The sequence below is a fragment of the Panthera leo genome, chromosome F2, assembly GCF_018350215.1.
Source record: "Panthera leo isolate Ple1 chromosome F2, P.leo_Ple1_pat1.1, whole genome shotgun sequence".
In the NCBI taxonomy this organism is placed as follows: Eukaryota; Metazoa; Chordata; class Mammalia; order Carnivora; family Felidae; genus Panthera; species Panthera leo.
The window spans coordinates 44,238,972-44,266,268 of record NC_056695.1 but is presented as its reverse complement, the minus strand read 5'-3'; the positions used below and the strand labels follow the sequence as shown (position 1 = coordinate 44,266,268).

At 46.3% G+C, this 27,297-nt stretch overlaps 1 protein-coding gene across 2 annotated transcripts in view; it reads right to left on the bottom strand.

The window, feature by feature from the left end:
• Positions 1–590: 590 nt before the first annotated feature.
• Positions 591–27,297, bottom strand: part of MATN2 (matrilin 2) — a 135,402-nt gene continuing 108,695 nt past the window's right edge. Inside the window, exons 11-19 of one of the 2 annotated variants that reach the window (XM_042923821.1) lie at positions 17,208–17,330; positions 15,636–15,758; positions 12,581–12,703; positions 8,734–9,147; positions 5,479–5,631; positions 4,156–4,227; positions 3,672–3,749; positions 3,193–3,291; positions 591–1,270 (exon numbers count right to left, since the gene is read on the bottom strand). In XM_042923821.1, the coding sequence (XP_042779755.1) occupies positions 1,215–1,270; positions 3,193–3,291; positions 3,672–3,749; positions 4,156–4,227; positions 5,479–5,631; positions 8,734–9,147; positions 12,581–12,703; positions 15,636–15,758; positions 17,208–17,330 (1,241 nt within the window). In that variant the 3' untranslated portion in view covers positions 591–1,214. Of the gene's footprint in view, positions 1,271–3,192; positions 3,292–3,671; positions 3,807–4,155; positions 4,228–5,478; positions 5,632–8,733; positions 9,148–12,580; positions 12,704–15,635; positions 15,759–17,207; positions 17,331–27,297 lie in introns of both variants that reach the window. The other variant, XM_042923820.1, reaches the window with a different exon arrangement.

Below are 27,297 nucleotides of genomic sequence, written 5' to 3'. Positions count from 1 at the left end.
AGCTGAGATCAAGAGTCAGATGCTTAGCCTCATAAGCCACCCAGGCGCCCCTAGTACATTCCTTTTAAATTATTTTTATTTTTTTTAGTACATTCCTTTTAAATGGATAGTAGTTCTGAGGTATGGACTGTGCTACAATTTGACAGTTCTCTTTGTGATGATGATTAGGTTATTTCTAATTTGTAAATTCGAGTAACATTCTGTATAGGTTTCCTTGCCTGTATGTGCTAAAGTCCTCTAGTTAGATGCTGGTAAGTGCAGTTGCTAGAGTGCAGGGTTGTGGGCATTTTTAGTTTCACTAAAATGTCCATTTGCACGAGCATGCCCGTTTGCATTCTTGCTAGTGTACAAGAGCTCCATTTTTTACATCCTTGTCATACATACTAATTTTTGCCAAGCTGATTGTTTTAACTTGCATTTTCCTGATTGCCAGCAAGTTTAAATATTTTTTGAGAGAGAGGGAGAGTGTGTGGAGGAGGGGGGGAGACAGAATCCTAAGCAGGGTCCATGCAGCACAGAGCCTGAGGTGGGGCTTGATCCCACGACCCTGGGATCATGATCTGAGCTGAAATCCAGAGTCGGACCCTTAACCAACTGAGTCACCCAGGTGCCCCAAATACTTTTTTTCAAATGCATATTGACCATTTCCCATATACACATACCTTGTGTTTAAAGTTAAACTAGGAATATTTACACAGAATACCATCCTCTGAAGTGGTGAACTTTAATACTGTATAAAAAAAAAAATCCCAACTTGTTAATACAAGTACATACGTTCTACGATTTTATGCATACATCCATATACATATATCAAGGTAAAAGTCCAATACAAAAAATAGCTTTTCCTATGGCCAGTGTTCTACAGAATTCAGACTGCAAACTATTTTGTAGTCAAATGAGATTGCAACACACTAAGGCAGGACAAGGCAAAAGCAAATCAGGTCCACAGTATGTTACAGAATATCTTGCATAGCTTACTTGTTCTCACTTGATAATCTCATTTTAGGATTCTGAAGGATTTTTCATTCTCAATAAATGTATACAAGTTAGTGTATAAAATTTTTGTCTTTGTTCTATAGCAAACCAGCTCTCTCAGTACTACTTATGTTTTACTTGACAACCTAGAAGTAACAACAGCCTGAGCTTTGGGGCTCCGAACTGCTTTCACTGTCAGCCTTGATATGGTGTACAAACATGTAGAGCATTTCAAATCCTCATCTGTATCTCAGGCGATTTTCCAGGGCTTCCATCCTCTGTGTCATTTCTTCTAGTAAATCTCAAATTAAGGAAGAGGAATCTGAATTGCCTGTTTTTATTTACATTCAAATACAAACTTGATTTATCTACATAAAAATTTGTCCTGGAAAATAAAAATTTTTCCATTTCTGTTAAGTTTTTTTTTAATTTTTTTAAAGTTCATTCATTTTTAGAGAGCGACAGAGCATGAGTGGGGGAGGGGCAAAGAGAGAGGGAGACACAGAATCCGAAGCAGGCTCCAAGGCTCTAACTGACAGCACAGAGCCCAACATGGGGCTCAAACCCATGGACCGTGAGATCATGACCTGAGCCAGTGTCAGATGCTTAATCAACTGAGCCACCCAGGTGCCCCTCTGTTAAGAATTTTTAAACTCTGACTTGAAGGTTTTCATTTAACACATGCTATCAACACTATAAATCTCTTTCAGGTTAAATGTTTCTTTAACATCAAAGCCAGAGAGTTCAGTTAAAATTCTTTCAGAAAAATGTTTAATTCTACTCACATCTGTGTGCTTGTAAAGTAGTTTGCCATAGCACACCTTTGGGAGCCAGAGTGATAATGTTGGGAATGTGAAGAGAAGGATGAGGCCTTAGTAAATAATGTCAGGAAAGAAAAGAGATTGGGGAGTTTTCACCCATGATGCCAGATACAGCGAAAAGGTAGCAGCCTTGAAGTCTTAAGACCTATGCTCTTTTTTTTTTTTTAATCTAATGTTTATTTTTGAGAGAGAGAATGTGAACAGGGGAGGGGCAGAGAGAGAAGGAGACACAGAATCGGAAGCAGGCTCCAGGCTCTGAGCTGTCAGCACAGAGCCCGATGTGGGGCTCAACTCAAGCACAGCGAGATCATGACCTGAGCCAAAATGGACACTTAACCGACTGTGCCACCCAGGGGCCCCTATGCTCTTTTATATGTAACTTCCTTAGTCACTTCTGAAACACCCTCAGAAGTGGGGTGGGAAAAGGCAGAGGAGAGGGGCATTAGAACAAGCATTTGTCTTCACGTAAGCTCCTTAATCCCCTCCACCCGTCCCCTTGGTGACAGAGTGAGAGCCTGGATTCATCACCCACGTTAACCACTGTCAGGTTGTTTTACTTGAGGGAGCATATTTCCAGCTTTCAGAAAGGGAATTGCTACATCTGTTCCTTATTATATCAACCCATTGGCACAGAGATAGTTCAGGATTCAACCATTTCCCTATAGGCTAATTGATGCATGTGGAGATAGACATCAGCCAGCTTTAGTAAGCTTACTGTAATTTGAAGTTCAGAGCAGCTGGCAGTATAAAAACACTGAATCCTCATTTCTCCATTATCTCAAAGCATTCCTTTTATTTGTAATAATTGGTTTAATGAATCATTGGACCCTGCTGTTCCCTTGATAGCATGTTTCATCTTAGAGTGCTGATATAAAAGATCTCTGCTGCCAAACAAACAAACAAAAAACCCTAGTCTTCTAGAAACTACACACTGACCAACTGTGGCTGCAGTATGGCTTGGGGCCAAAGGAAAGGTCTGGAGTTTAGATGGAGTTTGAAACCTCTTCAGTCCACATTCTTTGCCTGTACTTACTGTACCTTTGATGCACATCAGACCCAGTACATTTCCTTTTCCTCCCAGCAGAGAGGCAGTTAAATTTTCAGTCTGTTTTCTCTTTACTTTGCAGACTTTTACTTTCCTGGCAGACTGGCCTTGCTGCTAAACCCCTAGAACAGCAGATAGCAACTACGTGCTTGACCCTGGCCACGAAGCTTGGCTTGCCCTTGGCTCTCAAACACCTATCAGGTTGCTTAAGTAAAAAAGCCTTTCTGGGAGTTCACTACTCTTGATTTCATGGAAATAGTTTCATTTGATATACACCCACAAATAGTATTTGTGAAGTTTGGTTAAGATTCTTTGCATTGCACATAGAAGCATAATACTAGAAAAGGATATAGCGTTGTGTTAACTTTCTCACTTCTTCATTTGCAAGGTTCTGGAACATTATTAGGTTTTCACATTTGCACTGATCGTGTTTTTCTTCCAAAGGGCTTCCTGAGAAAGCACACGGAAAGTGTTCACTCACCTCTATAACCCACCAGGCTTCCCAGATGCATAATAATAGGACTGAATCAGCATACGGAAGAAACCAAGATGAAGGAACTGTTCAACTTTTTCCGCACAGCCAGATCCAGTAAATACCAGGAAAGGGCCGCGTACGCTTCCAACACTGCCTTTCGTGTGGAGTGCAGGGAAGGCTGCCCCAGTTTCTTTTCAGTTAATTTTTTTTGAGTTCTCATTTTACTTAAGCTGTTCTCTTATCCTCTATCCTGGTTCCTCCTCCCTCCTTACTTTTCCTCCTCTCAGCTGAGATTGTTGGCAAGCTAAGAGGCTGGTCTCACGTTCCCTTCTAGTAATACTGTATTTGGAATTACCTGAAGATTTTGTTGAATGGAAAAGCTTTTGTGTGGACCGTGAAACACTGTCTTCTTCAAACAGATATCGGTGTTGCACTGCAAAATTAGAACAGGAAAGTAGGTCTCGGATATTTATGGTGACTGGCTCAGATTCTGTAAAGAGAAAGAAAACTGAAGTCAAACCTGCTTACCACGGTTGTGGTTCTAAGACAGCCATCAGCTGTCTCAGTAAGGTACTTGATGTTCCTAGCATGTAGTACACGGCTTTACTTTGGGGACGTACTGTGGCAAAAGACTCAGCAGAGAGGCTATTACCAAATAGGGCTTAAAGTGGAGAGTAAATGTTTCCTATCTGACCAAGGGAAAAAAGCCATAGTTAACGTAATTCAAATCTTACTCACTTTCACTCCTTTACAACTTTTGTCTGAGGGTGGAAGCATCCACCAAAGGTTCTAGAAACACTGCTTTTTAAAATTTACCTATTGGCTTTTTAGGATTTTACCTGTTGGCTGGTGGGCCTTCTTTGGCAGTTCTCCTGCTGGGGAGTCCTGACTTCCATCGGAGTCTTCCAGAGCTGAGAGGAAAAAGATGACCAACAGGAGTGACAGCTGTCTGCATGCATGTGTGCTCTTTAGGAAACTGGTCCCAGACCAGCTCCTTACCTACCAGCTGTAACCCAGGGGATTTTGGTTTTATTTGGTGACGCCAGTTTCAAGAAGCAATTGGTTCCCAGGGTAATCCAAGATCACTCTGGGGGTGTTCTCTAGTAAGAGAAACCTGGACCCCTCAAGTGCATCTTCCTTAAGAATGCCTTCAAAAATGTCATGTCTACAAGGTGGGTGGGGAAGAAACTTAAAGTTGTCCAAGGACTAAGCTCTAGTGGCAAAGGCTCCACTGGACATTCCAGTTTGAACTAAACAGCCTAGAGGTGAAATCGAATCTACTCGCATCAGAAATTGGAAAGGCCTGGGGTGCCTGAGTGGCTCAGTCGGTTAAGCGTCCGACTTTGGCTCAGATCATGAACTCATGGTTCGTGGGTTCGAGCCCTGTGTCGGGCTCTGTGCTGACAGCTCAGAGCCTGGAGCCTGCTTCGGATTCTGTGTCTCCCTCTCTCTCTGCCCCTCCCCCACTCACACTCTTTCTCTCTTTCAAAAATAAATAAACATCTAAAAAAATTTAAAAAAAAAAGAAATTTGAAAGGCCTTCCCTCCCTGGGTCCCCCTTCATCTCGTTGTTCTTTCCTTTAGAGGAGTGAAACACATGATTTCGCTTGGGATTTTACTGGTGACTGAACCTGGGACATAAGTAGGGGAGCTGGGCAGAGCTGCTATAGAGAAGCTTCCTGGCCCAGGAGTGCAGTGGAGATAAGCAGAGGGAGCTCTTGGACGTAACAGAATCTACATTCTGTAAATAGGAGTGCTCCGTGCAGGAAGGCATTCTTTAAATTTGAAATATGAATCCCTTTCCACTCCGTCATAGGCATATCCTGAAATTGCGCATCAGCTCTCTGATGTGTATAATGGTTGTTTCTTAGTTAAATGATGATTTCTGTGGGGGTTTTCTGGGGATTAAGTATACTGGTGTGTCAAAAGATTTATCATACTGCTCAGCACGCAGCAAGCACTCATCAATTCTAGCTGTTCCTTTTGTCCTCTGTCTCTCCCGTTCCCCTTTTTGTGCTTAGTGTTTCCAGGCATTACTGGCCCTGAACACCAGGGAGGCACTTTTTTAAGCACTTTGAAGGAAGAGGTTGAGAATTTCTCATTCAGGGGTCCATGCCGTCCTGTGTGATGTGAGGACCTCTCTTATAGGTAAGCGATAGTACCTTCACATATGCCTTTCTTTAGTTTTTCACTTATCTCTCCCATCGTACTGAAGTCTTCGGCATAGAATAGATGCTTGTCCGTGGGCTCAGAGGCAATCTCTTGTAGTTCTTCCTCAATAGCTTTTCCTACCCCGACAGCATACATAGTTATACCTAAGTTGCAGAGCAAATTAAGAACAAGGGAGTTAGAGCTGTGCTCCCGGGGTCTGGAAGTTGTCTGTACGGCACCCAGAGCCAGGTGGGGATTAAGTGGTGCGACTTGAGGGGTCCATGTCCCCCTCCCTTTATTTCTCCACCATTTCTGTTTTGGCCCTACGGAAAACAAAGAGGGGTTTCCAAGAGGGAGGAAGGTGAAACCTCTGGGGAAGTTGGGAGCTAGACCACCAACCTGTTGCTCAGCTCAGGGCAAGGTCATTTAACAAACCTGCAGCTTCTGCCTGAATTAGCCTTAGGGATAAAGTAGAAAAGAGCACTATCTTATGGCTTACTAAATGGGAATCTCTTCGGGGAGAATTCTAAGAAACAGGTCAATTTATGACCTTCTAACCTAGATTCTACTTCTCCAAGGTACAGGACAGGATCCTTAAAGGAGGGGGTGGGAGGGCGGGGCAGGGGAAGCTGCTCTCCACTCACATCTCTTGGAAGGACAAAGCCTTATGAGGGGTGCTAACCTGAAAAGGGAAATCTGCAGACCAATGGAAATCCCCAAAGTGTGAAAGAAAGAACAAACCCAAGTACCAACCTTAGATTTCAACAGGGACATGAAATTGCTCCAAAAGCTTTTCTAAACAACAGAAATCACTAGACTGCCTTCCTCCATAGGTGCTTCACTTGAAAGTAAAACATGGTAAGAACTTAAATTCTGCCTGATTTTCAACATTTTTTTAGCACTGATATCTTGCTCTGGCTAATTCATTAGGCTAGATTTTTTTTTTTTTTAAATTTTAAATACACATAAAAATGGCTCTTTAAGCCAAGGGAAAAGAGTTATGTCTTGTTCTAAGTCTGTATAAGGTCAATAGGCGAGTTCAACATATTTGTCCAGGAGCCCAGTGACCTGATCAAACTCCCTAAAAAGGAGAACTACTATTTTAAGATTATATTAGCTATGCATAGGAATAATTAAAGTCATCAGAGGATGTCACTTCAGGTAAATCTTGTTGATTAAAAAGTTTTTTTAATGTTTTTTTTTGAGAGAGAGAGACATAGCGTGATCTGGGGAGGGGCAGAGAGAAAGGGAGACGCAGAATCTGAAGCAGGCTCCAGGCTCTGAGCTGTCAGCACAGAGCCCGATGCGGGGCTCGAACCCACGAACCATGAAATCAGGACCTGAGATGAAGTCTGATGCTTAACTGACTGAGCCACCTAGGCGCCCCATATCTTGTTGATTTTAGAACCAAATTTCACCTACCACTTACCTGTCTTTGGGTGATTTGTGGAAATTTAAGTAGGGGAAAGAGTAAGGTAGAGGGTCTTAATGGGACAAATAAGAGGTCTAACCACTGTCTTTGGAAACAAGATGCTTCCCCGTGTGCGCTTTAAAAATGCAGGGTAGGGGCGCCTGGGTGGCTCAGTCGGTTAAGTGTCCGACTTCGGCTCAGGTCATGATCTCACAGTTCGTGAGTTTGAGCCCCACGTCGGGCTCTGTGCTGACCGCTCAGAGCCTGGAGCCTGTTTCAGATTCTGTGTCTCCCTCTCTCTCTGCCCCTCCCCTGCTCATGCTCTGTCTCTCTCTGTCTCAAAAATAAACATTAAAAAAAATTAAAAAAAAAAAAGTAAAAATGCAGGGTAGAGGTGGGGCACCTGGGTCACGCAGCAGATTCAGCATCCAACTCTTGATCTCAGCTGGCGTCAGGATCTCACAGTTCATGAGTTCGAGCCCTGCATCAGGCTCTGTGCTGATGGCACAGAGACTGTTTGGGATTTTGTCTCTCCTTTCTCTGCCCCTTCCCCCACTTGTTCTCTCTCTCAAAATAAAGAAATAAACTTAAAAAATGCAGGCTAGTGGGGTTCATGGGTTTGACATGAGCTCTAGCAAGCTAGTCTGGAAGCAGAAGAACTGTGTATGAGCAGCCAGTTTCACAGTCCACTCAGATGATTCAGAACAGGACACTTTTTGTGGCTACTATTCTATTGGGCTAGAGGAAAAGGAGTCAATGTTCTATTCTTGGACAATAGAAAGAGGAGGTACAATACCAATAAAATGGCCTCTTTCACAAAGCGTTGTTGAATGTCAGTGTGAGCCAGCCTTTCTGTGGGGAGGAATGGAGTTCACTAACGGGATTGCTAGTACTTTCTCTCCTTGTTCATTGACTCAGATTAGTCACACGTCCTATATGCCGTGCCTGGTCAGGGAATGGCTCCATAAAGTCTTGGGCGAAGGCCTGGTCTGCACACCCTTTCCCCCCTTATAGGACTTGTTAAAGCAATGCACCCTCAACAAGTTCTTAAAGAAAGTGGCTTTCAAGCAAACTGCTGCAAAGTCTCAAGTTTCCTCATCTCCCTGAGGAATCCAGTCACTTCACCTTACGCTACCTCTCCCGACCATCCTAGCTTTCGGGTTTCCTTTTCGGAAGGCCGTATTCCTCTGCCATACTTCACATCTCTGCACAGCTCACGTGAGCTCAAGCCCCCGTCTCCCCCACCTTAGGCACTGTGCTCGTACGGCTGTGCTTGCCTGAATAAGAGCCTAGAGTGGTAATCTCTTCCAACGTTTTGATTTTCTCAGAAGCTAACTTTTGCCTCCTACAAACACAAGAGTGTTCGCTATCAGAAGGCTATTGTGCTTTCAGAGTTCACCTGAAGCACTGGTTTTAAAAAAAAAAAAAGTATCAGTAAAAGTTCCTCCCACCAGGAATCTATTTTTACCGAACTCTTGAGGTGATTCTAAAGCCACCAGACCAGTGTTTGGAAACGGTCGTATATCTATCTGTGGTTAAACAGCACGTGCAGACTCGCTTCTCTCCCCTGGAGGTCACACACTGGGAAATCGCAGTTGGTGACTACTCAGGCGGGTTTGGTGTCTAGACTAACAGCACAGCCTGCAAGATGCCCGCCTCCCAAGTCCTGGACCCCTGCGGGCTCCCTTTACAGCCTCTAGGTGGCAGTGCAGCACAGGTGAATGAGCACTTGCTGCGAAGCCTCTCCCAGTGCTCAGAGGCTCTCACTCCTGTCACCCACCACCCTTTGACCACCCTGTGAGTTTAAGAAACCCGAACCTGAAGTGATGTAAGCCACACCTCCATCCCTTATTACCGTTGGCCTGGGCTTTACTGGCCCACTCTGAGACGTCATCCTGAGCCCGTCCGTCTGTGAACACGATGGCCACTCTGGGCACCCGTGCGGAGAGAGGTCTGGCCCCTTCTACTTGGGTAAAACTTCTCTCAAACATGTGTTTCAGGGCCAGCCCGGTCATAGAGCCCTTGCCCATGTATTTTATGTGGGCCACGGCTTTCTTCATGTCTTTGGCCGAGCTGAAGTTTCTCAGGGTAAACTCTGTGCGGACCTGCGTGGAATACTGGAGCAGTCCCACGCGAGCAGCTTTGGGGGAAATCGCCAAGGAATCTATAATGCCAGTGACAAACTGCTTCACAATCTCAAAATTCTCTTCTCCGAGGCTCTTGGATCCATCGATCACGAAGACCAGGTCAACTGGGCCTTCAGTGCATCCTGCAGGAAGGAGAGGAAAGGTGAGGTAGTTAAAGGGTCACATAGAAGAAAACTACGCTTCAGTTGGAGGCCGAGCCACTTTGGAGAACTACCTTTGTTCTTCAGATAACACACGGGGCAGGCGGAAGGTGTGGGAGTCAGGAGCCACGATAATTTTCACATTTGCCTTCCCATGTGGCTTGTTAAATTGATAAAAAGAGTGTTTTTCGTAAGCAAAATCACACAACAGAGGCACAAATCATCAGGGGAATCAGGTCCACACCGTGCTCTGGGTCACTGACAGCCAAGTCTGGCAGGGACTGTGTCTAGAGTATTGTAGGGCCTGACAGCTTCCAAAAGATTCCTATAACTTCCCTCCAGGAGGGTGACATCACCCCAGTGCTGGCATTCTGACAGACGACAGAGAAGGAAATCCTTAAATTCAGCTCAGCCATCATCTCTTCCAGGGAGTTTTCCCTAGGAACCCAGCTTGTATTACTCTCTCTCTGTGTACCCCTAATAACGGCTAATGTATCCAACGAAAATTGGCTTCTTGAGCACCTGCTTCACGCAAGGCAGCAGGCAGGATTGCAAGAGGGACCAGGGCAAAATCCCCCACATGAAAGTGCTTACAGTCCAGGGTAGTCGGTACAGTAGTCCACACGGCACACTAGCTACCCGAGGATGTGTCGATCTCTCTAGTCTGCAAGTTCCTCCTCTGGTCTCACTTCTGTACCCCCATACCTGGCACGCAGCAGTTGTTCAATAAATGCTTGTTGGCAGATTAAATGAAAGAGGTGGTGCCCATTGGGGAGCACACCTACAAGTAGCCTCCTGACCTATTCAAGCTGAAAAATGAATCATGACTGTGAATTCTTGATCTATATGGAAGCTATTCAGGCAACTCAGATGGTTGGCAGGAAAGCTCTACGTGACTACTTAAGCAATCTGGCCGTGGACAGACTTTGTTATTTAGGGCCGCATAAAACAAATTTGCAGATCCTGAATGAATGATCTCATTTCAAACAGTCTACAGTATGCGACATAACATTCTCTTTTATATATCAAGCAGTTGTCTAATATTTGAAAGTAGAGCACAACAATATAAACAATATAAACACAGACACACAAAAGCTAAATTATTTCTGGGCATAGGCCCAAATAATATGCAGTGTGTGCGTGTGTGTGTGTGTGTGCGCGTGTGCGTGTTGGGGGATTGAGTTCTCCTTTCCCATTAAGTTCTTGTCCCTATTATTTACCTTATTGATTGCTTATTAGTAAAAGAAGAAAGGTCAGTTCAGAGCTTCATTTACATTCACAGCCTATTCTTGAATCGAAAGGAAGGAAGAAAAAAAGAAAGAAAAGAAAGGAAGGGAAGGAAAGGAAAGGGAAGGAAGGAAGGAAGAAAAAAGAAAGAAAGGAAGGAAGGAAGAAAGACTCTCAGGAGGCATGCACAGGGCTCTCTGGCAGATTGCAAAAAGACTGGAATAATTTTCCAGCAGTAGGTCTGTTTTCTCCCCTCCCCCACACACTCTTCTTAACGGAACAAAATCAGTACCTGCAGCCTCCATGCACAGAGGCACAGAAGGCTTCTCCAGGAAATAAGAACACTAGGTAGAGTGGAAGAGCACAAGGGCAAGAAGTGCTAGATTTTTGCTTTCAGACCTGGGAAGAATGATAGCTCCCTTGCTGGCTACTCGTTTGCAGGACAGTCACTCCAACTGCAGCTGAGCATTTTCTTTTGGTAGTTAAGTCACGGAGACTGCAGTGGAGCTGTGATTTGCTTTCAGAACGTAATTTTCACAGAGTTCCAGAATTTCAGGGTTGGACAAGACCGTTAAAGTCACTCGTGCAGCCCTCCTGTTGCTTGCATCTTTACAATATCCCTACCCAGCAGCCAGTTCAGCCCGGACCTGAACACCTTTCCTGATGGAGAAGTCATCACTTCACCATTGAAGCCCCATCTCTGGACATCTCTGCGGTTGATGATTACAAGAGCTGCCACTTGTCAAGCAATTAGTATGTGCCAGCACTGGGCTAAGAACCTTTGAATACCTGATCTCATTGATTTCTCATGACATTTCTGTGAGGTATTATCCTCATATTATAGCTGAAGAAACGGACACTCAGAGAAGTTAAATAATTTGTCCAAGGTCACACGAGTACTAGGAATAGGGTCGAAGTCCAGGTTTGCCTGACTCAAAGCTCATGATCTTAACTAATTAATCACATGGCTTCCCTGAAAGTGTCTCTGTCCTGCTTCTGGGCTGTAGTTTCTCTTCACTGTTCTTTCTTTCCCTGGGGCTATGTTATAGGTCATGAATGAAGTCACTGTCACTTTGGCATTTGAACGGTACCTTAGGTCTTTTTCTATAAAGATCCATCTCTTCCTTTATTTTTCACTTGACATCATACTGAATGAACATTGTCACTGTGATGGTTTCTAAATCTTGCTTGTCACTATCCTTTTTCTTTAAATATGTTTTCCTAAAAAATAATACATATACTGGAACTGAAGTCAAACATTACAAAAGGGTATATGTCTATGTATATATGTATGTGTGTGTATATCTATATCTCTCTATATTTACATAATACAAATAGAAGTGGAATTGCCTTTAAAATATTGCCAGAGGCCCCTGGGTGGCTCAGTCAGTTAAGTGTCCGACTCTTGGTTTCAGCTCAGGTCATGATCTCACAGCTTTGTGGGCTCTGCACTAACAGTGTGGAGCCTTCTTGGGAGTCTCTCTCTCCCTCTCTCTCTGGCCCTCCCCAACTTGTACTGTCTAACTTTAAATTAAAATAAAATATTGCCCAACTGCCCTCCTAAATGTTGGTACCAATTCAGACACCCAGTTGATAACTTTACGACTGCCTATTACACTAGACCTTTGTCAACATAAGGACTCATCAACCTTTCTGATCTCTGTAATAGGTAAGAAAAAAAAAGGTATCACAGGTTTAATCTATCACTATACATCAGCTCTTTTTTAAAAATGGTTTTTATGTTTTATGTTGTGTTTAGAAAGGTCTTCTCTATTCTGAGATCATAAAATAATTTTCTTAAGATTTTTTTTCTGCTACCTTGGAGGGGTTTTTTTGGTTTTTGTTTTATTGGTTTTTTGTTTGTTTGTTTTTTAATGTTTAAACTTTGCTCTATCTCTCTCTTCCTAAAATGCAATGCTCAGAACTGAATGTCATTCCCTGGCACAGAGCAGAAGACAAGTCTTACCTCTTTGTTTCCAGATATTCTTATTCACCCTAAGATTACTCTAGCCTTTTGGCTGATAGTGAACTTGCTGTCAACGAAAACCAAAAGTTTTTCCACAGGTGCTTTAGTTAAGCTCCATTATGAGACAAGCAGAGAGGTGAGGGATTTGTTTCCTGAAAATACTCCAAAGAGCAATTGCTCCCAAACCAAATTAAAGCAGAAATCCAAGTTCAGATCACTTACTCTTGCACCGTCTTCCATCCTCAGCTAGAACAAATCCCTCTGAGCATTTGCAGATGTAGGAGTTGCCACGATTAACACAAATGTGTTCACAGCCGTGGTAGGTCGATTTGCAGATATCCTTCCCTGAGGGAAATGCAGAGAGTTGAGAAACCCCATCGGTGCAGGAATGAGCCGGACTGAATGGTCAAGTCAGGACAGGTCACAGAAGGAATCCATTTTTAAAAAACCCATCCTTATTATAAAGGAGAATTAAGCCTTTTTTATTAAGAATTTTTTTTAGTGTTTATTATTTATTTTTGAGAGAGATAGAGAGCACGAGCAGGGGAGGGGCAGAGAGAGAGGGAGACACAGAATCCAAAGCAGGCTCCAGGCCCTGAGCTGTCAGCACAGAGCCCGACGTGGGGCTCGAATCCACGAGCCGTGAGATCACGACCTGAGCCGAAGTCGGACGCTTAACCGACTGAGCCACCCAGGCATTCTTAGACCTTCTTTGTTTTAATACTCAGGACAGGGAGTGGAAAGGGAGGAGTTTCCTCTCAGAAAGCCCCAGCCCCCACAAGCCTGAATGGTAAGATGGGTGAGCGGGTGTCCTGTATTTCTTATTAATTTTTAGAATCATATGAAGTTGCTTTGGGTTTTGATTTTCCCAAGCTACTGATTTTTCCCCGTAGATATCCCAAACACCCCAGCCTTAATTAATGAACATTTCTAATGTGTGAGGTACTTGAAACATTTCAGAGTAGTCACACCCTTCAAGCTTCACAACGTCCTGTGAGGAGAGGAAAGCAGGCACAATTAGAGCTGTGTATATATGAAGAAACTCAGAAAATGTCGTGGAGTTGCCCGAGGTCAACACGGCAAGTTGAGAGCACGGCTGAGACGGCTGTCCCCTGTGCACTCCTCCCCCATCACATGAAAGCCTGTGGCTCTTTTCTGTCGTTAGCTCCCTAGAAAGAAAGCTTCCGGTAGAACGGGGTTAGTCACTCCAGATTCCCCCAGAAGTGGGAATGGGGGTGTCTGACCTAGTGACCAAATTCCAAGAAGTAGGCGTCGTGCCCGGTGTACAAGTGTATAACCACTCAACTTACTGAGCAAAAAACACGCTGCAGGAACAAATGGTGTCCGTGTGGACGCCTGCGTTTACAGAAATAAAATCATGAGCCGACAGCTCGGGCAGACACAAGGAGCAGAGCCGTGGACGTGGTCCCCACAGTGCAGAGTGAAGGCAAGACAGGAGGGCGCAGGGAGGCCTGCAGACTTCTGCCAGGGTCCCACGGGCATCCCTGGACTCAGCCGTTCCAACAGAACTCTTGCTAAAGGTAGAAGCCCCTCTTCCCAGTGGAGGAATGAGGAACGTGGGCTCCACTCAACCCGGCTTTGCTGACATGTGGGACGCCCCCAGTTGTCTCAAGGGGAGTCTGGGAGGAGATTCCCCCAAATCAACTTCAAAAGCAAATGCACTGATTTTGTCTTAACTAAAACAGAGCCATCCTGCCCACTGGAGCAGAGTGTCATAAAAGCAAGATGGCTTCAAAAGTCCCCCAAATAGGGATTAGCAGCTCAGAATCTCACAGTGGAGAAAGATCCCTGCCCTGTGCTCTCCTAATGCCCACTCCACTGGGTGCACGTGTCTCCATCTGTCTCTCTCTGGATGCTGTGATGGTTCATTTTATTTGTCACCTTGTCTAGGCTATGGTGCCCAGCTATTTGGTCGAACACCAGTCTAGATGTTGCTGTGAAGGTATTTTTTAGATGAGATTAACATGTCAATCATTAGACTTTGAGTAAAGCAGAATACGGTCCATAGAGCTGGCCTCATGCAACCATTTGGAGGCTTTAAAAGACAGAAGACTGGGGGAGCCTGGGTGACTCAGTCGGTTAAGCATCCAACTCTTGGTTTCAGCCCAGGTCATGATCTCATGGTTCGTGAATTTGAGCCCCGCATCAGGCTTTGTGTTGACAGCATGGAGCCTACTTGGGAATCTCTCTCTCTCTCTCTCTCTCTCTCTCTCTCTGCCCCTCCCCAGCTCTCTCACACACTCTCTCTCTCAAAATAAATAATTTTTAACAAAAAAGAGAGAGAGAAAGAAGACTGAATCCCTGTCACCTGTACCCTAAGGAAGAAGGAATTCTGCTTCCAGACTGCCTGTGGATAAAAGCTACAACATCAGTTCTTCCTAGGTCTCCAGTCTGCTACCCTGCCCTGATATCAGATTTTCTCTCTCTCTCCATCTGCCTCTATCTCTGTAAATATGCGTGTACACACACACACACACACACACACACACACACACATCCTATTGGTTCTGTTTCTTTGGGGAAGCCCTAATACACCTTCTAAGTAAACTCTCACAACCTGTACCAAGTGACATACAGAAGAAAATGGTAGAGGAAAATGGATAAATAAAACCCACAGAGGGGCGCCTGGGTGGCTCAGTCGGTTGAGCATCTGACTTCGGCTCAGGTCATGATCTCACGGTCCGTGAGTTCAAGCCCCACGTCAGGCTCTGTGCTGACAGCTCAGAGCCTGGAGCCTGCTTCTGTTTCTGTGTCTCCCTCTCTCTCTGCCCCTCCCCGGCTCATGCTCTGTCTCTCTCTGTACCTCAAAAATGAATAAACATTAAAAAAATACCTAAAACCCACAGAAAATCCCGTAGTCCCTCTCTCACCCTCTACCCTTACTTATAAGGTCTTCCAAGAAGAAAAAGCACTGTAATTATCCTTGGATCCTCATAGTGATTGCTGACAGAGATTCTAACTGTCCAATGATTAGCCAGGCTCTGTGGGAGGCTCTGGGCATCCACATAATGGTTGTGGAAGGGCCAGCAACTGGGAGAAAACGGACAGAAGCCAAGAGTCTGACAGCTCAGGACCTTGACTGAGAAATTCCTGAAGAATTAAGTCTGCTCCCCAACAAACACTTTCAGAGCACCCAAGGCAGGAACTTGTCATTGTAACATTGATTATAAAGGAAGATTTTAAATATTAAATGAAGCTATGTAACTGTCCAAGTCCCACAGACGGAAAAGTTCATCTCTACCTTGAGGCCACTTACTTCTGCAGCGTTTCCCATCCTCGGCAAGCCGGAACCCCTCCCGGCACTTGCAGATGTACGACTCATCACTGTTCACGCAAACGTGCTCGCAGCCATGGTCTACGGCTTGGCAGACATCTTTCCCTGGGGACAGCACAGCAAGTTACAACAATTTCGCCAACAGAAATCTCCCCCAGGCTTCACCTTGGAGGATCCATCCACCTCGGCCACCACATACCCCGGGGCTCCTCGAGCTCAGTGGTCCATGGGAGGAAGATAAAATTGAGGATGAAGTTCAGTGGCTCTAATTTAGCTTCTTCAAACTTCCTCAGTATCACCCCCCCCCCCACACACACACACACACACCAGCACCTACTTCGGTGTCTCATTAAATTCATTCAATCATCAGCTTTCTGCAGATGCAGTTTCTGATATCAAAAGGAAACACCTTTGGTATGTCATGATTACTTAGAAGATTAAACCTCAATTTAGATTAGTGCCACTGAAATCTAATTTTGGCTTTGTCCCTGACACATGACTTTAGAGAATCACTTAACCTCTTGGAGCCTTAATGTTTCCTGTAATAATTCCAGTTACCTATGTTTTCTTCAAATCTATCAACACGAGTTGGTCTTTGTAAAGTGCTTTGAGAAGCTTGTGGAGAAAATGACCGATAGGGATGAAAATCATTTGCTCAGAGTTACACGCTCCCCTTTGGATTAAACAGAGGCGTATCATGGCCCCTCGAAGAGACTTTGCTTTCTGGGATGTAAGAATAGACTCATCATAAGGTAGTCTCTGTGAGAGATTCGTGCTACCAGCAATAACAATATTATTAAAGATGAATAGGGGCGCCTGGGTGGCTCAGTCAGTCAGGCATCCAATCTTGACTTTGGCTCAGGTCAGGATCTCACAGTTCATGAGTTTGAGCCCTTCATCCAGCTCTGTGTTAACAGTGTGGAGTCCATTTGGGATTCTCTGTCTCTCTGTCTCTCTCTCAAAAATAAATACATAAACTTAAAAAAAAAAAAAAAGATAAGCAAAGAGAAGCTCAGAGAAGTTAAGCAACTTGTCCAGCTAATAAATGATCTTGGGATTTCTTGGATTTCAGACTGTCTTTCTATTAGAGCATAACCGCTAAATCACTGCTTCTTGCCACAGGGTATAAATAAGCAACTTCACTTGTAGCTCTAACATTGGCTTTTTTCATTCGTCCATGTGTTTGTTTGTTTTCTTTCAACGGACTTCATTTTTTAGAACAGTTTTAGATTTAGAGAACCTGGGAAGATAGCCCAGAGAGTTCCTACAGACTCCATATCCAGTTCCACTAGTGTGGGCATCTTACATTAGTGTGATACATTTGTTACAATAAATGGACCAATACTGATACATGAATACCAACTAAAGTCCCTGGTTGGTTTACATTTCCTTAGTTTTTACCTTTTTTCTGATTCCATCCAGGGCCCCACATTACATTTAGTAGTCGTGTGGCATTGGCTCCGGGGGGATAACTGATTTAAACAGAGATCAGGAAGGCGGAATTCATGCAGAGAGCAGACACAGGAATGTGAGGCAACTCCAGCAGAAACTTACTTTTGCAGGTTTTCCCATCTTCCCGGAGTACATAGCCTTCAAAGCACTGGCACACAAAAGAGTCTCCCCTGCTCACACACGAATGTTCACAACCATGGTCGCCCAGAGCACAGGGGTCCAATTCTGAGAATCCAGTTGGAATAAGAAAAACAGAAGAAGGAAATGATTCATACATACATCAGTGACTTATTCAATCTTAAAAGACATTTTAAACACCTTAAATTAAAGCAGTGTCTTATCCCACAATGCACGTTTCAAAACAGAAAACGTGTCTACGAACAAAAATTGTTCATATATAGTGAATAAGACAAAATCGTCTCCATAGGAAAAATGAACAAAAGACATGAAATACCATTCATAACAGGAGAGATATAAATGGCTTATAAATACTAGAAAATAAGTTAAACTTCACTGGCTATCATATATGACTGTAACATGAACTTATCTACGTATCTACTCATGTATGCACGTATGTGTCACCCTTAGGTAATCCACTCTTCACTTGTCCATTCAGTCATCAACTACTTCCCGAGCCCCTACTCCCAGTCAGGCACCCTCCTAGGCTCTGGGGATTTAACAAGGAATAAAACAAAGTTCCTGCTGTTGAGAAGCTTACATTGGACAGCAGGCGTGGGAAGGGAAGGGGGGAGACAGATAGACAAATCTATGTATCAGATGGGCAAAGCGCCACGGAGAAAAGCAGGATAAGGGAGTGAGAACGTGCCCGGGCTGGAAGTCCCGCTGCAGTCAGATACAGTGACACTCAGCAGAGCCCTGACGAGACCAGTGAGTGTGTGGTACCTGGAGAGAACGGCACCCTCAGCAAAGAACAGCATTTGCAAACTGCAGAGGTAGGAGTGTGTGTGGCATGTTTTAAGAAAGGCAAAGAGACTAGCGTGACCCCAGCAACGCAAGCCTGGCAGGGGACAAGGCCAGTGAGGCCAGAAGCGGCAGACCATGTGGGATTTGCAGGCAGCAGGGGGATCTGAGTGAGAAAGGGGCACTGGCGGATTTTAAGCAGTGCAGGGACACGAGTGGCTTTGTTATAAAAGGAGCCGGGGCACCTGGGTGGCTCAGTCGGTGAAGCGCCCGACTTCAGCTCGGGTCATGATCTCGTGGTGAGTTCGAGCACTGCATTGGGCTCTGTGCTGACAGCTCAGAGCCTGGAGCCCGCTTCGGATTCTGTGTCTCCCTCTCTCTCTGCCCCTCCCCCACTTGAGCTCTGTGTCCCTCTGTCTCAAAAATAAACATTAAAAAAAAAAGGAGCCCTCGGCGTGGGCGAAGATGGAGGACGGAAAGCTGGAAGAAACCTCCCACAATATGCCTGGTGGCCCCGACCAGGATGGTGGCACGTGGTCAGACTGTTGGCTGATTACTGAAGGTAGAGCCCACACACTTTGCTGATGGGATGATATGAAGGGGCCACCTTCATATGGATGTGACGGAAGAGTCACGGATCACTGAGCTTGTGGGACACAGCAGAACGAATGGCTTTGCCGTCCACAGGGCTGGCGTGGCTTCTGTTAGTGCATCTGTGCAAACCAAGCTGACGTTGGAGAAGTCTGACACTGAGGACATGTGGGAAGTGACTTTTTATAAGAACGACACCCAGTTCCGAGAGTCGACGCCAATCATTTCAGATCGAGAAGAATTTTACTGACGTCGTTAAATAAAGGCTCCAAAGTACATAATCACTGCTATAATCAGTCACGGACCACACATTTATCTCTAAGCCATTTTTGCAGTATTTCTTTTTCGGAGGGGAGTCCTGAGAAGCACCCTGTGGGGTAGTGAAGGCAGCTGTTGTTATTCTCACTTACCAGCTGGGAGCCGAAGTTTGGGAAGGTTAATGGCTTGCCAAGGTCAATTGCTACTAAGTGATACCGCCAAGACTCAAAATGTAATCTTCTGATAATAAATTGCACGTTTTCCCCAACGACACTGCATTGCTGTCTCCTAAAGTGAGCTTTCAAACACGGAGGGAAATTTGCCTGTGTCTTCCTTTGGGCGGAGTGCTGCCAGAACCTTTGACCGATGGGAGAATGTTACAGTAACTAAAATGATAACTGCAGAAGAGAGTCAAAGCAGAGCTGGGCTGTCCGGTTTGCTCTGAAAATGACTTACTTCTCTGAGCACAATCTAGACTCTTGATTAATGCAGAACACTCCCCGATGGCTTGGGGTAGTTCCTCACATAGTGTTGAGTGGAAATATAATTGAGTGATCCATAATACAGACAGCTGGCTGGCTGTGGAGGTGAGCACTTTTTTCCACCGTAAATTTATATCAAGAATACTCCATCTTCCAACATAATAAAATAGCTATAACTCTTTCAGTCCAGCCTTGTCAAGCCATAATCCAGACAAATACTCACCCCCTCAACCCACCACACCTCTTCTTTCTGGAGCTTCCCCCCGCATGCCCTGTCCTGTCCTCTCAGCTCCATGTCAGGCTGCCACTGAGAAGAGTGGCTGAGTCTTCCCACACACCCCCTGAGCCATGGTGGGCCGCACCTGCCCCCGGCAGATGGGAGCTGCTTTCCTTTATCAGGAGCCTGCTGAGCCCAAAGCCACTGTCTACGTCACCCTTGGCTATAGACTATCACAGGAGCTCCCGGCCCAGCTTCTGAGTTCTCCTGGGTATTCCTATTAGCAGCTGTTTGAAACCTTATCGGGTGCATGCTTTTCAAGCATGTGCAGAGTTTGGGTTTTTAACCTTTTCCCTCCGTGCCCCTTCGGAGCATCTGATCAGTTGCCCCTTCGGAGCATCTGATCAGTTAAGCGTAGAGCAGTGGTGAGTTCTCCATCTCACACGACCATCAGAATCACCGGCAGAGATTTTTTTAAAGGCAAAACAGACACACGATTCAGAATGCAAATGTATTAAAGGGCACACTTCCCCTAAGGAGGGGTGTCTGGCAATATCTGTCAAAGTTACAAAATGCACCTCTGACCTAGCAACTTTGCTTCTGGAATTCTCTCCTGCAGATACCCTTGTACCATATGAAGGGATATACTTTCAAGTTGTTTGAGGCAGCACTGTTTGCAATAATGACAAGTGGGAAGCAACCCAAGCACCCAGCAATATGGGACTAGCTGAGTAAATATTTAGTAAGCAGCCGCAAAAAGAATGAGAACGTTCTCTATGTAATGGTATGAAATGCCCAATATATCGTTGAGTGAAGAAGAAAAAAAAAGTCATAGAATGGGGTATATACAGTATACCATTTTTTTTGTGTGTAAGAAAAGGGAGGAAATAATAATATATTGGCTTTTACTCACATAAAGAAACATCTTCATAAAGAACAAACGAACGAAAATGGTGTATTAGCTATCTGTCGCTATGGAACAAGTTACCCAAAACCTAGCAGCTTAAAATAAATAACATTTCTTATCTCACATAGTTCCTGGGGGTCTAGAATCCAGGAGCGGCTTATCGGGGCAGTTCTGACTCAGGGCCTCTCATGAGCCTGCAGTCAAGCTGTTGGCTGGGGCTGCAGTGATCTTAAGGCTCTAGTGAAGCTACAGGACGTGCTTCTGAGCACACTCACGTCTTTATTGGCAGGATTAGGTTTCTCACTGGCTATTAGCTGGAGGCTTCAGTTCCTCAGCACGTGGACCTCTCCATGGGGCAGCTTACAACAAGGCTTCCCCCAAACTGAATGATCCAATAAACGAGAGAACACTCACTATAGCAGTCACAGTGTCTTTTATAACTTAATTTGAGAAGTGACAAGCCATCATTCTTTTCATATGCTATTGGTCACACAGACCAACAGTGAGGGAGGGGACTACACAAGTGTGTGAATCCCAGGAGATGGGGATCTCCGGCTGCCATCTTGGAGGCTGGCTACCACCACTTATGGATAGGAACTGGAGGTAGGGAATGGGATGGAAAGGCAAGAGGGGGAGCAAACCTTCTTAGTGTATGTCTTTTTGTATTGTTTTGGCTTTTCAACCATGTAAACCACTGATCTATTCTAAAAATAAGTTAAAATTTAAATAAAAATTCTTATGGGAAACAAAGTGTTTACAATGAAAAGCATGCCTTTCTCTCACCCTTGATAGTCTACATCACTACTTTTTTAAAAAAAATTCTTGGGGCGGGGGTGGGGGGACACCCGGGTGGCTCAGTAGGTTAAGCGTCCTACTTTAGCTCGGGTCATGATCTCATGGTTTGTGAGTTCAAGCCCTGCATTGGGCTCTGTGTTGACAGCAAGGAGCCTGGAGCTGTCTCAGATTCTGTGTTTCCCTCTCTCTCTACCCGTCCACTGCTCATGCTCTGTCTCTGTCTCAAAAATAAATATTTAAAAATAAAAAAATAAAAAATAAATTACAAAAAAATTTTTGAGAGAGAGTGTAAGTGGGGAGAGGGGCAGGAGGTGGTGGGAAGAAAGAGAGAGAGAGAGAGAGAGAGAGAGAGAGAGAGAGAGAGAATTCTAAGCAGGCTCCACACCTAGTGTGGAGCCTGATGTGGGGCTTGATCCCACCACCCTGGGATCATGACCTGAACCAAAATCAAGAGCCGGATGCTCACTCAGGTGCCCCTACCTCATTACTTTTAAAGCACGTACCATAATTCATTTAATCAATGTTTTATTGGATGGGCATTTAGGTGGTGCCTAGTCTTCTAGTATTATGAACATCACTGCAGTGCATATTCTTGTGCACATGGTTTTACATGCACTGTGAAGGTATATCTGAAAGATAAATATCCAGAAGCAGAAATGTCTAGTTAAAAGGTAAGAGCGTTTCCAAATTGTCTTCTAATGACGTTACATCAGAGTAAGATGCTCTCTGCTTCAGGGAGGCTAGGGTGCTTCCTGGATGTCTGGCTGTTTTAAAGGCCCCACAGATGATGCCAATGAACTACCAGGGGTGGGATGTGGCAGCAGACTCAGACCTTATGCTCAGAGACCCTCTCAAGTGTCTAGATTACTCTGCGCCTCGACCACCACGAACCAAGCACCACTGTCTTCCTCTTGGGCTGCTGCATCATCTACTAACTTGTTCCCACACACCTTTTACGCCCTCCGGTCTCGTCCTGAGTCCTCTTTCTAAAAGGCACATCTTCTCCCATCACTCCCTCCTTCTGCCTGAGACCCTGAGGATCTTCAGAAAAGACACAGGATCCTTGGCAAGGTTCCCAGGACCTTCCCTTCAGCTTCATCTTGCCCGCCCTCCCCAGCTCTGAGCGCCGTCTTTCAGTGCATACCTCAGTACCAAGCCAGGGCCCTCCCACCACTGTGGTCTGCACGGCCATCTGCCTCTCCTTCCTCCCCTACCATCTCTGGAGGTCTTCCCGGACCTCCCCACACAGGGCCTCCAAGCAGCAGGCATCTGCCTCTCTGGTAACGTCACCACTGTCACTGAACAGGTAGTCATATGTTGGTTTAGGTTTTCGCCCGCCTCCTCATCGGACTGTGTTCCCATGGGCTCTGATCAAGGGACCACAGACTGTACCTGCCCTTCCCTCCATCTCCCAGCGCCCAGCGCAAGGCCTGACGCACAACAGGCCCTGTTATTACCCGGTGAGTAACAGGAGACATTTTCTCAGTTTTCTACTCTGAAAATCAAGGGTAACCAGACTCTCCTCCCAGGGGTTTAGTGTAGATGTTTTATTTTATTTTATTTTATTTTATTTTATTTTATTTTATTTTATTTTATTTTTTTTTAAATGTTTACTTATTTTTGAGAGACAGAGACAGAGAGAGAGACAGAGTGTGAGTGGGGGAGGGCAGAGAGTGAGGGAGACACAGAACTCTAAGTGGACTCCGGGCTCCGCACTGTCAGCACAGAGCCAGATGCGGGGTTCGAACTCACCAACCGTGAGATTATGACCTGAGCCGAAGTCCAAGGCCAACTGACTGAGCCCTCCAGGAGCCCCGGGTGTAGATGTTTTAAACGAGAACGCTGCGGAGGGTGGATGCTGGTGGGCCTCACTCTCTCCCCTACACCAGCCTTGCAAAGTCTACCCTTCACATTTCCTCAACAAGACGTCCAGTTTCTGCATGTCAGGGATGTTCTGGGTCACTCGTAAATTAAGGAACCACCTGTGGTAAATTAGAAAACGCCAAAATGTGGGGGGCACCCGGCTGGTTCTGTCAGAGGAGCATCCAACTCTTGACCTTGGGGTCTGGTGTTGGAGCCCCACGTTGGGTGTAGAGATTACCTAAATGAATAAAACTTTAAAAAAGAAAAAGAAAATGCCGAAGTTGTGCTGTAGTCACCTTCCTGAGCTCGGGTTCTAGCTGCTTCCTATTCAACCAAGTCTGGAAACCAGCTTGGAGTCAGCTTCTGCCCAGAGCCGGACACTCCCCTATAGGAAAGGACTCCAGTGGTTCTGCAACAGGCAAAGCGAGCCACCATCCCTGACTCATGACCACGGGGTGCCTTCAGCCCCGGGAGAATGGTGGGTACCCCAGCAAGGAGATCATTCATTCAGCAGGTGTTTCTGGAACACTATCCTCATCTTTGGGCTGGAAGGGGCCTGGGCGATAAACAGGTCCAGCCTTTTATTTTACAGTTGAGGAAGCCGATGACCAGAGAGGGGAAGTGACTCTCCCAGGGTCCCTCTGCAGAGGTGAATCGTGTCAGCTGGGCTGGGGGCAAAGGTGTGATTAGACCACAAATCCACCACCCCCGCGTTTCCAGTGGCACATGCAGTGGTCATCCTGGCTTGGTGGAGTCTACTCAGACTGGGAGGTTTGCAGAAGACAAAAGAAAATAGTTTTCTCAAGGGAGGCCAGGCATCAAAACAGTTTAGTGGAAGTCTAAACGCTGCCGGTGATCTGTCCCCTCCTATCCTTCCAGGTCCGGTTCTCACCCGCCACCCTCTGGCACTCAATGCTCGGTACTCAGTACTCCGAACACTCAACTTCCTCCAGTTCACTCTCTGCACCTGGGCCCTCTACACGCTGTTTCCTGTGCCTGGGATGCTCTTCCTCCTCTGTCTTCGGCTGTTCCAGCTGCTAAACCAAAACACCACAGACTGGGTGGCTGGGAAACAGCAGAAATCTATAGCTCACAGTTCTGGAGGCTGTAAGCCTGAGATCAGGGTCCCAGTGTGGTTGCGTGAGGACTCTCTCCCAGGCTGTAGACTTCCCCTAGTATCCTCACATGGCGGGAGGGGCTGGGGGGGCTCTGTGAGATCTGGTTTATTAGGGCGCTAATCCCATTCATGAAGGCCCTCCTGTGCTTAGGACCTCATCACCCCCAAAGCCCCAACTTCTAATATCATCACCTTTGGCGGTTAAGATTTCAACATATGAATTTAGGAGGATGCAAACATTCGGTCCATAACACCCCCCATCTCTGGCTTGCTCTCTCCTTCAATCTCCAGCTGTCACATCAAACATCTCTTTCTGCAGAAACTTTCTCTAGACTAGCTGAGGCCCCCCCCCCCCGCCCCGGCGCACCCTTCTGTGGTATCTCTTCTTTCCACATCACGAGAGAGGTTTTTAATATCTTTCTTCCCTAAAAAACTTTAAACTCTGTCAGGGCAGAAACTGAACCGGCATCAACCCCAGAGAAGCCCAGCGCCCAGCGTGATGCACCCAGCCCACTGACGGTACAGGGTAAACACCCGTGGAGAATGGGAACAAACGATCAAGAGCTTACAGAAGTACCCAGACTCAAATCCAGAGACGAGAGCGAGGACAAACTCTACTGGGAACCATCACTTACAGGAAATGGACGAGAAGACATTCGAGAAATCTCAGGATGTGGGAAGAAAACGTTTTCCCTCCAACAGCAGCCTCCTCTACCTTTCAACATTCAGGAGGCAGGTCCACACGTGTAATTAAACCCTCAGCGTGAATGAAATCTACAATTTGTGATCAGGATGATGACACATTTCGGGACAAAGCACAGGTTTTTAGGTTTTTAGGACCCACATCTAGCAGCCCTGTGTCCGGATGCGGGCTGAGCGCTCACATCTGGATCCCACATCCGATGAGTCACGGATGTCTGTGGTACAGCGATCATAAGGTCACGTGTTCCGGGGACTCGCACCTCTGCGGTGATGACAGATGGCAATCCTGTGTCTGTGGTTCCACGTAGGAGGTTGTTGAACCAACCCCACCCCAGAGGGAGGAGAGCCACAGGGGCCTGCCAAGAGGGTAACGAGGCCCGGGAGATAGAATTACACCATTTTCTGGCATTTTTTTTAGAATAAAACTAGGAGCAGCCAATCATTTGCTGACTCTGTAATGGCTTTTGCTGAGACAAACCAAAAAAACAGCTGAAGTGAGACCTACTTTTAGAGGGCATCTCAATCTGGGCAAGAGGTCCTGAATCAGGGGACCCAGGTTCTATTCCTGACTCTTCCACCGAACCTCAGGGCCAGCTTGGAGGCACCAGTTTCCTTCCTCTGCTTCTTTACCACAAAAGAAATGCAAGACCTCTAAGCTTCCTTCTGCTCCATCGAACTTACAATACATTGAGGGTGAGGGTGGTCTTCTCCCCTCATTCCCTGCTATGGACTGAATTGTGCCCCCTCCCCCACCCTCCCTGCCAAATTCATATGTTGAAGCCCTACTCCCCCAGTGTGGTGTCATTTGAGGTGGGGTTTTGGGGAAGTAGTTAGGTTTAGACGAGGTGGAGACCCCATGATGGGATTAGTGCCCTTTGAGCTTATTCTCTCCTCACCCACCACCATGTGAAGACACAGCAAGAAGGTGGCCATCTACAAGCCAAGAAGAGGGTTCTTACCAGAACCTGACCACGCTGGCACCTTGACCTTGGACCTACAGCCTCCTGAACTGTGAGAAAATCCCAACCCATGGTACTTTGCTATGGGAGCCTGAGCAGATTACAACACCCCATTTACCTTTGCTCAGAGCTGCTTCCCTTCAAAGTCAAGCCGGGGAGTATTAGGTCTTGACAAGGCCTCCACAGACCTACCTGTGGTGGCTGGACTAGAATTCCCAGCGCTCTGCAGCTTTTGGCCCAGATCCCTACCAGCACCCTCCCCTCGCCACAAGGAAGCAAGGGCCGCCCTAGGGCAGCCCTTGGGCTCCTGAGTCTGACCTTCCCCAGAGTGGCCCATCTCTAGGACCCCTCCCACAGAAGCAGGCCCAGCCCTAGGAAGCAGACCTCCACGCCGCAGGGCAAGGCGCTGCCTCAGTCTTGTCCTCAGTACAGGGCAGTGTAACCGTGAGAGTGAGAGGTAAGACCACAGCAAGGGTACCTTAGGGGTTTATGTCAATTTACAAGTTCCCAAAGCACGTCAGTTTTTGTCTCTCCCTGTGTCACTTGGCAACAGGAATAATCATTCCAAGTTGACAGTTGGGTGATCAGATCCAGAAAGGGTCAACTCTCTTGCCCAGGGTGGAAGCAACAAGGTTCAAACCCAGCTTTTGGGCTCTTCAGTTGAGCATCCTTTCTACTCTGCCACATCAGTTCTCAGATGTGTACAAAGAGTCCCATACCACAGGGCGAATCCTGGGTAGGAGAGGGCCAGCTGTGCCGGCAGGGGGTGCAGAAGAGGAGCTCCCGGTGGGGCCTGGCAGCAGAAAGTTCCCGTGGGGAACATCATCCGCAGGCTGGTTTCCACCCGCAAGAGTGGGAAGGGAAGGCTGTGCTGCGTGGAGACAGGGCAGCTGGAGGTGCAATGGGCTGGGTGCTCTGAGCACATCCAGACTGTGGACTTGCCTGAGGCTGGGATGCCCTTGCCAATGGTCTACTGCAGGGAAATCACCAGGAGCTAGAGGGTGGGAGAGGCCTCTCAGCTGCAGCTCACAGAAGACACTACCTCATTGCCCCATTACCCTCCCCACCTGACCCCCTAGTATGTGCATCAACCTCTCAAGGCAAGGAAGGCTCCTGGGGAGAATCTAGGCAATCACAGCTTGGAGGCCAAGTTCAGGATGAAGGGAGGACAGGTTTCATCCCAGAGGCCAGAGAGCCCAGGGGTGTGGGGGTAACAATGCCCACTTAGTTCCAGGGCCCTGGGACCCTGGGTCTGCTCTGGGTTCTTCAGGCCATCTGCTATCAAGGCTCTAAGTGGAGGCTGCCTTTCTGAAGGGCAAAGGACACCCTTATACAGTGAGCCAGGCCTGGTGGGCCCCCAGCAGGCCCCCCTGCTCCACA